The sequence below is a fragment of the Chanos chanos genome, chromosome 4, assembly GCF_902362185.1.
Source record: "Chanos chanos chromosome 4, fChaCha1.1, whole genome shotgun sequence".
NCBI classification, from domain to species: domain Eukaryota; kingdom Metazoa; phylum Chordata; class Actinopteri; order Gonorynchiformes; family Chanidae; genus Chanos; species Chanos chanos.
The window spans coordinates 53,315,879-53,327,149 of record NC_044498.1 but is presented as its reverse complement, the minus strand read 5'-3'; the positions used below and the strand labels follow the sequence as shown (position 1 = coordinate 53,327,149).

Here is an 11,271-nt window from a genome sequence, read left to right as displayed (position 1 = left end):
TATGCTTTTAAGAATCTCACTCAGTAATTAGTCAGAGGTGTTGTGTTACTAGATGTGAATGGATGAAATGCTTTTCTTTTAAACACACAACTCACTCCTATGGCTAAATTTCACTACTGTAAGGATTTGTGAGATTGAGTTTCAGGTTGTATTTAGTGAGGGGCTGTTTCTGTGTACAACTAATGCAGTAAACAGATGAATACAAGCTGAACAGAGACATCCGGTCTGATGGATGCTAATGAGTAAGTGTCCACTGGGTGGTCCAGCAGTTGGAGTATATTAAGGATCCCGTGTCTGTGTGGAAATAAGACTCTAGGAGAAGATGAGGACGGCTCTGGCGGCGAAAGCTGCCCTGGCAGTCATGCTCTTTGTGCTCCATGAGGCTGCCGGGATCCTGAATAAATGTGACCTGAGGACAATAGTGGAAAACGTCGTGTCAGGAACGCGCCGACGCCCGGGCGACATCTCAGCAGAGGAACTGGTCACACAGAGTGGGTGATATGTAAAACTAATCGTTACTGTGAGCTCCTGAATGCACTCCATGCTTTGTGTCTGATGTGGATCTCTCCTCGCAGCTGTCTGCAAGGTTAACCTGACCTCCGGCTTCAACACGGCACTCACCACCCAGCCAGGGCCCATCAAGTTTGATATGAGTTCAGGAGGTTCTGGAAGATCCTCTCGGAGCCACCAGCATCAGCCTGACTGCAGTGGGAGAGGGATCAGAGTGGGAACCCTGTACGGTGCCTTCCAGCTCAGTAACCGCGTGGCCTGTTCCGACACGTCTACACCAACCCTCAACCTCTGTCACACAAACTGCACCAGTGAGTCCTGACACAGCCGTCTGCCATATACACTCCTGTCTGATAATAAATACACATTACCATGACTGTCTCAACAAACAGTTACACCTCATTGTCAGGGAAAACATTTCAGATTTTGTAAAGAGAAAAATTCACCCAGGCTGTGATGACAATCTGATCATGATCAGATTAAATATTCCCACAGCGCAGCCAACACTTGAACACTGAACGTGTTACAGACGCTCAGTATAACAGGGCCAGTGAAGGCAGACAGCCTGGCATAACCCACAGCTGTGTCTGTTTTCCTTTCAGCGCTGACTGATGATGATGTCACCGATGACGCTGAGTGTAACGAGATCCTCAGGACAGTCGCACAGAGGTCAGTAACAGTGCAGAGTGTTACAGAACAAAACCTTGTTACACTTCAGTCTGTGTTTTGGACATTAGCAAAGCGTTTGAATTATAAAATTATAATTCAAAAATTATAAATCAGCTCACAGAGGTAAAGAGTTGCTTTGTTCAGTCTTGTTAAACGTGTCTCTTGTCTCTGTTTTTTCTCTGTTTTGTGTCTTAAATCACTAAAAGAGATGTGCCCAGTGGGGATTCTGAGGCAGTGAAGATTCTCCAGATTATGTGGGTAAAACACTCAAAATCTGCTCTGTTGACTGTGTAGTTTATGATTTGTGTTCAAGCTTCCTGACAGTCAAATTTAAAACACAAACAGACAAAGAAAAAGACACTGCTGAATTTTAAAAGGTTAATTGACTAAAAGGAGTTGACTTTGTCCAGGAAGAGACTGCTTATGTTAAAATCTTTTTTGTAGGAGAGCCAAAATGTTTCCCGATGAGTGTGCTTCCGTGGATGCATCAGAATTCTTCTCTGGATGCTAGCTCGTTATTGTTCTTTGTCCAGTGACCTTCCGACTAGCTCTTAATTGTTAAGAGAGAAAGAATGAAAGAAAGATATTTCATAAATAATAATCTGAGACATTTTCCAGAAGCTTTCTTTTGTAGTGGCTTTGCAAATAACATTCATTTTTCGAGCCTCAATTGTGTAGTTATAAAATGTGATAACATATTATACCCAACTTTTCTGTGCTAAAGTAAATAAAGCTTGATTACTGCATCAGAACTCATTTTTCCACATAAAGTTTCCTAATATGCATTAGAGATGTGGTTTTGTCTGTAGGTCAACAAGCCTCATTTCTTTGGAGTGCTGTGTTTCTTTGGGGTTGTCTGGAGTTTAACATTAAAGTGATGGGAAACCTGCTACTGGCCAGGGGTTTAGTTTAGAGTTCACAGTTTGGACAACATTAATGTACCACAGGAAGGACATGTGAACATTACTGTACTAGGAGGAACATGTGAACATTAATGTCCCGTAGGAGGAACATGTGAACATTACTGTACTGTACCATAGGAGGAACATGTGACTGATTCCATTTGAAGACAATGGCCAAGCACCACCTTCCCAACTGATTTTAAATTTAAATGTTTATTTTTCATGTGGTTCATTTTATCTGCATTTTCTTGACAATGGGGTTGAGGGAGGGAAGTAGGGTTGCAAATGAATTTGGAAATATGTGACTGACCCTAACCCTGACCTTAACCATAACCCTAACCCTGACCTTAACCCTAACCCTAAGAAATAATCAGGAGTCATGGAGGAGAGCTCTCTGAGAGATGCAGAAGTCTGGCTTTAGGCTCTCGATGGTGCAGTCAGATGTGTCCATGGTGCATAAGCTGCAGTCACAGCTCAGGGCAACAGGGAAGGTCACATGAGGATCCACCCCGGGGGGGCAGTCAGGCAGGCGAAGGGTCTCGTATCGGACGTCCCGATACGTACACACATGCTGGTAAACGGTGGAGAATGGGCTTTTATACACAGGCTCCTGAAAGAGAGAGAGGAAACAGAGTTCTGTCCATTTCCCTGCGTACTGGCATGATAACATGAGGATGATGTTAACATGTCAAAATGATGTTAACATGTTAAATTTTGTCTAGAATATTTTAGATGTCTGTTGTATGTTCTTTCTGCTTTGCTCATGTATAGTTTGAGCAAATCAAAGGAAATCAGTCACAGATCTAATGGTACAGTGCAGTTACCTTAGTCAGGCAGTGGCCACTGCAGATGGATGTTTGGAACACGAGACATTTAGGGCAGCCCTCTTTCTCCACGGACACAGTCTCATTAACGGGCTCACAGGGCTGCAGAGCAGACACCGCCCCTGAGCTGAGCAGGTGGGACAGGCTCAGGGAGAGGAGAAACACACAGACGGAAACAGCTGACATCCTGTAACAAAAGACCAGTCTGAGGTAAAGGAATATTTAAGGCTTTTACATGACTAAACAAACAGTCTCAGAATCTATTCCTTCCCCAGTGCAGCTGATGAGGAGATAATGCTTTCTGTCTGTCTGTTCTACAACAGCCATTGAACTTGGACTCTGTGAAAGTTATCATTGAACTTGGACTCTGTGAAAGTTATCATTGAATTTGGACTCTGTGAAAGTTATCATTGAATTTGGACTCTGTGAAAATTATCATTGAATTTAGAATGAATAGGAGACAACGGTGCGGGTGCATCACTGTTAATAAACAGTGAGACTGAAATTAATCATGCAGATATAGTATAAGTTTGAATGGATATAATTAAAGTTTCTATCAGTCATTCAAATTCATGAAAAACAGTGGAGCAGCATGTCACTAGTAAAACAGTGATGTACACTCTGAGTTACTTAAACAAGGACATATGTTTAAGAACACACAAACAAATCTATTAAAAAAAATCTGTAATAAAGCTCCTCATGTGAGAATTGACATCGCCTGTGTCAGACTCTGGTCTGGAGCGGTTCTGAGGATAGAGTCATAGAGTAAACCTTACCTTCTCAGCGCTGGCTCAGCGGGCTGTGCTAACTGTCTGTAGTGCATAAATCTGGTTTATATACTTTACAGGAGCCTTGATAGCAAAGTGTAACGTCAGACTGTGTTCTGCTGCCCTTCACTTAATCCTGTGTGGATTATGTGACCTCCCTGGCATAAAGCTTCTGCCCCATCTCAGTGTGACAAACAGTGAGAACGGAAACACAGCGCTGTTCATTCTGACTCAGTGTGCGACGCGACAAACCGCTGGGCTGTGATCAGCTGAGTGGACACAGTCTTTTCTGTGGTTGTAGGAGATGTTTTGAAACAAAGAGAAAGATCGTCTTTAGAAGTGTCCGTACAGTGTAAATTACAGTGTGTTTACTGATCAGTAAACTGGGAGTCATGGAAACCTCAGTGCCGCTGTTTAGGTAACCGCAGGAATATCTCAAGGATCTTTAGGAGGCAGGGTAACCGTCATAGGCCACAGGACTAAATTTCACTCAGCTAAACTGTGAGACTAAAAAGTGATATGAAGGCTCTCCACGAAGGTACACCTAATTACGACTGTGTTTCCTTTTCTACAGTGCAGTGTTTCTACAGCTGTTTCAGTTGATGAAGAACATATTCAGTTTCATCCAGATTATAAATTATGGATTATATAGTGGTCTAAGTGAAAAATATAGCATTATGCATTTGTATTCTTACATACCGGGTGGAAAAAGTAAAAGTAGAAGTGCTCTTGCTAAAAAAAAAAAAAAAAGTACTCTAAATTGAGTTAAACTGGTCAGTTTTACTCAACTTAGAGTGCTTTTTTTTGTCGACAACTGTTTTTATAAATTGTAAACGAGTGACTATTGTACTCTTACTTAAATATATCTCAGGATGGATACTTCAACTCTACCTAGAGTACTTTTTAACAAGAGTACTTCTACTTTTACTTTCTCTACCCCTGCTTATATATCATTGTCAAAATATTCCCTGACCTTAAAAATTCTTTTCGCATCACGGAACCTAAACAAGCTTGGTTAGCTTTGCAGTCAGGATCCTTTTACGGACGGACCGCCATGGTACAAAATGAGTTACGTCACTTTTCTTACATCACACAAGTGTTATGACTAGGCACGGGAGACCTTCGATATAAGGTTAATTACAACAGAATGCGAAAATGGCTGAGGAAGAGCAGAGTAGCAAGAAACAGGCAAGTCCATCACTCTTCATTGACAGTCTCAAATTCTTCGTTTGTTAACGTTACCACAGTCCCCCGGTCTCTGTCGCATCCACCGGCATTGCACCTGAAAGCTGGCATTACACTCACTGTTTACTCACTGTAATTCTGTACACGCAGGTTAAGGGTTTTATGTGTGTCACAAGTGTGTTCACCTCTTGTTTAGAAGAGAGAGTCACCCCCAAATTTTGGCAAGTTTTTGTGTACGGGGACTAATAGCAGTTTTGTTTTGTAAAACAAATTAACATATTTTTTGTACGTGTTCGTTATGTGCTTTATGGAGGTCAACCACAGCCCACCAAAACACGGAGCTGTTTGCCTGTCTCCGTTCGTGATTTATCTGGGTTTATACATAGCGGTGGAAGGCAAATGGGTTTCACGCGTGCTTCTTCACTGTTCAACCTTAGTGAAACAGGAAGTCGTTCAAAGCCGCAGGTTATGACATTCGTGCACTGAAATACTAAGAACTGACAATAACCTTAACACTTTCGACTTTAAGGAAAATATCACACAGGTCCACAGAAAATTCACTGAGTTGTCACTGTAAATAATGAGCGATTTTATTAAAGGCGTCAATACATTTGTATAAACACACTCTGCAGTCTATCATTTGAAAGCCTCGTTCAGACAGAACAAATTTTCGGGGTTCCTTCAGTGACTGATCTAATGGCTCGGATGTGAATGTTTCTTACAGTCGCTTAAACTGATGGGGATCCTTGATATTCAAAATACTCCATGTGCTCGCGAGGCGCTTTTGCACGGCGCAGGGGGATCAGTGGTTTCTGGGCTCGCGTACTTTTTAGCGACAAGTAAGTATGCAGACGAATATATATGTGTGTGTGACGGAGTTAAACCAATAGAAGTGTCAGAGGACTGTAAAGTGTTTGAGTTGTGACGGGCGTCCTGAAGCCTGCCTAGTGTTCATTGGCATGTCTCTCCTTTTCAGGCAGAGTGAAGAGGTCTTTTGATGCAGGTGTGGCTGGATTTATATTAACAACACTCGGATCGTGGTATGTGGACCTACGATAAATTGTTACAGTTTGCTGTTGTCCTGTTGGCTATTATGTAAACCAAGGGAACGCTTTAATACTCAGATATACTGCTTTCTCATTGCCTTGTCACTGAAGGCTAAGTTAATGTGACATTAGTTTCTCTGCCAAATGACTGATTTTGGTTCTGTTTTTCTGTTGAAAGGTTTTACTGTAGATACAATAACGCCAAACTCCGGGTGCAACAGCGCCTCATTCAGGATGGCATTAAAAAAAAAGTCATGTATGAAGGCACCAGTCTGGATCCGTCCCGGAAACCGCGGGGAGATGACGGCGGCTCACAGACATGACCCGTTACCTTAGAGCTGCTCTTAGCGCCTGTCTCCTCACCTCCGTCATATTGTATGGAACCAAGTGGTCACAGATTTTATATTAAATTATTCCGTGTTGTTGATTTTGTTTTGTTCTATTTCATTGTTATTTTAAATGAATTCCTCCTCCTTTTAAACTGTTTGTTTTCACCATTTAAAAGCATAAATATTAATAGCAGTTTATAAGAAAATGATAAATATGTCTTAAAGCAGAGGACACTGCTCAGGGCACTGGATTTGATTGTAAATACTTGTGACTTTTTTTCAGGTAAATCTAGGATGAGTTACATGGAATCACTATTAATCTAAAATATTTGTTTAAGAGCAGAACTACTTATTCATATTTGGTGTTCCCAATGAATGAAACAAATGTCAAATAATTTGTTATGCAGGAGTAGCTCAGTATAAGCACACACACAAACTCAAAACCATAACTTTGCTTATTTATTTCTATAACACATACAACATAAAATGCAATCTGACAAACACTAGAACATATTGAGAACATATGGGCATTAATATCTGACTGGTTGACAGCTGACCTGTGCAAAACGAGAGAGATGCACAGCATGGTACAGTCCTCATTACTGAAATGACTGGATCACTTCAAACAAGTCCTCATTACTGAAATGACTGGATCACTTCAAACAAGTAAAAAATCAGCTTTGCACCATTCATGTCTAACATCACAGACATTGTAATTAACAGACCTTGTTTTTGTTAAGTAAGGCATAATTACATTGATATGAAAATGACTGATATGATATGAGGATGATTGATATGTAGTTAAGATAGAAACAGGGAGTAGAATGGCACTCTAGGTTTTTTGTGAGTCTGTAATTTGGTCATTACATAAATACATTGCACAGAAGCAAATAGGTTGAAACAGAGCAACATGTAACGCTGTACTTTGCTTAAATACACTCAAAATAATCCCTAAATATTTTTGAATGAAACATGTGCTTAAATACACTCACAAAATAATCCCTAAATATTTTTGAATGAAACATGTGCTTTCATCAAAATTTGGCCCTTTAAATAAAGGCGCAAAAGACAGACAAGTGATTCTGGAACCAGACTTAGATTGTGTGTATGTGTGTATGTGTGCTTGCGTGCGTGTCTGTGTGTGTTTGTTTCTGTTGCTGTAAAAAGTCTTTTTCAGGACACAGTGTCATGTTTTTGGGGATTGAAAAGTCATCACTACCAGCGATAACTGGTCCATGCTTTATGCTGTCCCCTCCAGACTTTGAGCCTATATTTCTGGAGTGCTCTTATGCATGTGTTATGCAGAAGATGAAGAGTGTTGACTGGGCCAGAGAATAAGAGTTATTTTCAGGGAGGTTATTCCAGAAAGCAGGTTTAGTGAAAACTCTGAGTTAGTTAACTCAGAGCAAGTAGTAAACCTCCTAATGGAAGAGCCCTATGGCTTTATTTTGCTAGGAGAATGAAGCCATAGGGCTCTTCTATTAGGAGGTTTATTACTTCCTCTGTTAACTAACTCTGAGTATCCTCTAAACCCGCTTTCTGGAATACCCCCCAGATCCTCTTTTTTAAATACATCTTTTTTAAATACATCTTTTTTAAATACATCTTGCTGCGATTTTGAAAACACAAACAAACGTCCCTTTCCAAAGATGAGCCAGCTACTTATGAGATCTGAAAATGCACTCGGCTTTGCAATACAACACTAAACACAAATTCACAAAATGAGAACCCACACAAAATCTGCACTACTTGTCTTTGGTCCATTTTGTCTTCCAAACTTCAATATTCAGAAATACAAACAGAGGGTCACATCAGCCTTTCCCATTGCCCATCTGGCCACTCTCCATCTAAAGTGACTTCATCCACAAATAGTTTAGCTTATGATATCTTCATTTCATAAAGTCATATGACAAACTCAAAACTGACCGATGAAAGAGTATTCTGACAGAATCATTACAGTGCTATAATAGAGCACACACTGATCATTAAAAATAAACCAAGAAAGCAGATGATTCAGAGGCAAAATCATCCTCAGCCATACAGCAAATGCCACACGTTCAAATCTGATCCACAGCATTTAGAGTAGGGTTTTTTTTTCTCAGAAAAAGGAATAAGTAAGCATTCAGCTGTGTGATCAACATCTGTGTGACTGATGCAGCTCTTTAGAATTCAGTTAAAGCCTTTTCCATGGCAACAACCACTTATCAAATAGGTTATAATAGAAATAAATAAATAAAATACGCTGAAACATAATTTACTTTGTAACATATCAGACTGGCAAGCCATATCTGACTAATGTTCTAGTTAGCAAACAAACAAATATTACATTCAAATTCAATAAATAAAATAATAATAATAAATATAACATGAACGTGATACTATTTCAATCCATTTGAAGCAGAAAAAGCAGCTATCAGGAGGAACTGCGTAAATGAACTGAAGCAGCTGTAACTGGGGAGCTCTGCAGTGTATCTCACTGAACTCTGGGAAACCATCTTCATGGTGGAGTGGAGATATATCCAGTCATTTCTATGACATGTTAGATATTCTGAGTGGAGAGCAGTGAGTCAGCAGTAGTCACAGGGTGAAATGTGGCCCAGAGATGGTACTTTATTGATTAGTGGTCTGCTGAATGTTAATGGATCTGAGATATTTGATTTGGAATGGCTAAATCTTCTAATTAAAGTCCTGGATAGTCTCAAATATTCTGTTTCCAAGCATGGGTGGAAGGAGAGCAGGTGTGCCCTGGTGCAGATCTCCATCAGGAAGGGGGTGTTATTAATGATTGTGTTATGAGTATTTATTAATGATTATGTTATGAGTATTAAAGTATGCTTTATAATGCGGCAGACGGGGGCACATAATATAATGTGGCACATAACACTAGGTGGAGGGGAGGTGTAGCAGTGTTACCCAGAGGGCAAAAGGAAACAAAATAAAACAACTTTTATAGAAGACCAAAACAAATATGAATCATTTAGCATGTATGGAGAATTCAGATGTGAATAAAACATGTATTCATACATGGCACTGTTATAGTTTTTTACAATAAATACCGGGACAGAAACATTCACATTTGAAATACAGACTGTAGATATTATAGAGTGAACACATCAAATAATGCATGTTGCACAGAAATGACTGGATATTCCCATAAATGCATAAGCAAATTCAAACACAAGGTAGCTTTAGTTTGGTCGAGTATATATCCACCAGAGCACACTGTGCACTCTCCAGTGCTAAAGCAATAATACACATCAAAGCAAAGCTTCCATTACAATCAGAAGAAAGGAATGTTAATGGCAACCATCCATGATAAAAAAACAAAAAAAAGCTTGACTGTGACCTCACAGAGTGATGTCATAGACCCGCCCCACCCGCCCAAGCCACTCACGCAGTGCCTGTCGGACCCTGGCGTCGGTGACGTGACAGGTCAGCTGACTGATACAGGGGAAGACGGCCGGCTGGAGAGCTACGAACGTCTGGTCGGGTAAGAGCTGGATTTGGTTCAGTATGGTCAGAACCATGTTGGTCCACGCCTACGGAACAAAGAAAATCTGTCATTCACCATCAAAACAAATTTTCTTTAATGAAATTTACTCTGACATGATCAGTAGAATAAATGGTTAAATAAATTTACTCTGACATGATCAGTAGAATAAATGGTTAAATAAATTTACTCTGACATGATCAGTATAATAACTGGTTAAATAAATTTACTCTGACATGATCAGTATAATAAATGGTTAGTTTTCTTGTCCTTTAAATCCAACAAATGCCACTTTGATTATTTTATCAACATTTTCTTCAACTGCTAGTAGACTGCATTACCCAGCATGCTCCTCTCTCACCTGTATCTGTGCCTCCGAGTCCCGGAGCGATATATTGTTTGAACTGGCCGTAGAGCCCGAGCGTGGTCTCTTGTCCTGTCTCAGCACCTCCGGCCCTGCGCTGAAGGAGTGACGCATGGGCCCCTGCTGCTCTAACAGCTGCTGGGGCCGCTGTGGCGCCGGGGAGCCGAGCCCTCTCAGCGAGCCAGTCTCTGTCCCCTTCTGCCCGGCCTTGGCCTCCTTTCCAAAGCCACTCTGGCTCTGATGCTGCTTGCGCTTCTTGTACTGGGTCATGAGTTTGGAGATGGTCCTGTCGGTGGCGATGGTGTACAGCCTGTTCCCAGCACTCTCCCACCAGTCCTTTTTCCGCCCCGGGTCCCTCCGCTCGCCTCCTCTGAGCGCGGGCGGGCCGTCGGCGCCGGGGCCGTGCGCCTCCTCCGAGGGGCTCCCCGTGGCCGGCGGGCGCGGCCCGTCCTCCAAAGGCGTGCCGTGTGCGGACGGGCCGCCCGGGGAAGGGGTGGAGGTTTCGGAGGGGAAGAGGGGTAGGAAGTAGAGGGGATCCGTCCGGAGCAGGGCGGCGGGCGGCTCATCCGCGCCGCTCTCCATGTCCAGATGCATCTGGATGTAGTTGTTGCAGAGGTCCATGCAGAGCTTGTGCAGCCGTTTGATGAGCCAGGCCCAGTCCATGCCGCTGGCCGGCTGCGTGCTGAGAGACGGGAGAGCCGCACGCCACTGCCGCTTCTCCCGGCCCCGCGGTGGACTCACCTGGGCCGTCTCCTCAAAGATATCTTCATCCTCAGATGAGCAAGGCTGTGATGAATCTGAGCTACCTTCCTCTTCCTCACTCAAGATCTTTTTCACCTGCTCCACTGTGATACCCTCCTGGTTATTCAGCATGGCACACAGCAGAGCCTGCCAACGGTGCCAACACACAGTTTAGTCATGCTTCTCTGTCAGTGCCCAGACAGCAGGGCACAGAGAAGACAAAACTCATTTTACAGGCGTTTTTTGCCCGTCAGTCAAAGTACACATGAGGGAAAAACAGTGATAGACAGAGAAACATTAAACGGTAGTCCTGCATGCAGTGTGGGTAGGGAATGCTGAGGAAACATTTTACACAGTGGTTTAAACTGTGAATTCAATATCTGTTATGTTTCTGACAGGAAGACATCGGACTACCCAGAGTATACAGTGAAAGACATAAATCAA

The 11,271-nt window shown here is 42.1% G+C and overlaps 3 protein-coding genes across 3 annotated transcripts in view; 1 reads left to right on the top strand and 2 right to left on the bottom strand.

The window, feature by feature from the left end:
* Positions 1-2,451: 2,451 nt before the first annotated feature.
* On the bottom strand, positions 2,452-3,091 carry lhb (luteinizing hormone subunit beta). The gene is made up of 2 exons (XM_030772458.1): positions 2,906-3,091; positions 2,452-2,691 (listed from the first exon to the last, which is right to left on the bottom strand). The coding sequence occupies exons 1-2, from the start codon at positions 3,089-3,091 to the stop codon at positions 2,452-2,454; spliced, it is 426 nt and encodes a 141-aa protein (XP_030628318.1).
* A 1,694-nt stretch (positions 3,092-4,785) lies between these two features.
* cox20 (cytochrome c oxidase assembly factor COX20) lies at positions 4,786-6,295 on the top strand. The gene is made up of 4 exons (XM_030770566.1): positions 4,786-4,860; positions 5,582-5,696; positions 5,834-5,897; positions 6,082-6,295. The coding sequence occupies exons 1-4, from the start codon at positions 4,828-4,830 to the stop codon at positions 6,224-6,226; spliced, it is 357 nt and encodes a 118-aa protein (XP_030626426.1). The 5' UTR covers positions 4,786-4,827; the 3' UTR covers positions 6,227-6,295.
* A 3,284-nt stretch (positions 6,296-9,579) lies between these two features.
* The window catches only part of arfgef3 (ARFGEF family member 3), a 46,236-nt gene continuing 44,544 nt past the window's right edge, over positions 9,580-11,271 (bottom strand). Inside the window, exons 33-34 of the mRNA XM_030770565.1 lie at positions 10,084-10,974; positions 9,580-9,771 (exon numbers count right to left, since the gene is read on the bottom strand). Of these exons, the coding sequence (XP_030626425.1) occupies positions 9,580-9,771; positions 10,084-10,974 (1,083 nt within the window). The remainder of the gene's footprint in view (positions 9,772-10,083; positions 10,975-11,271) is intronic.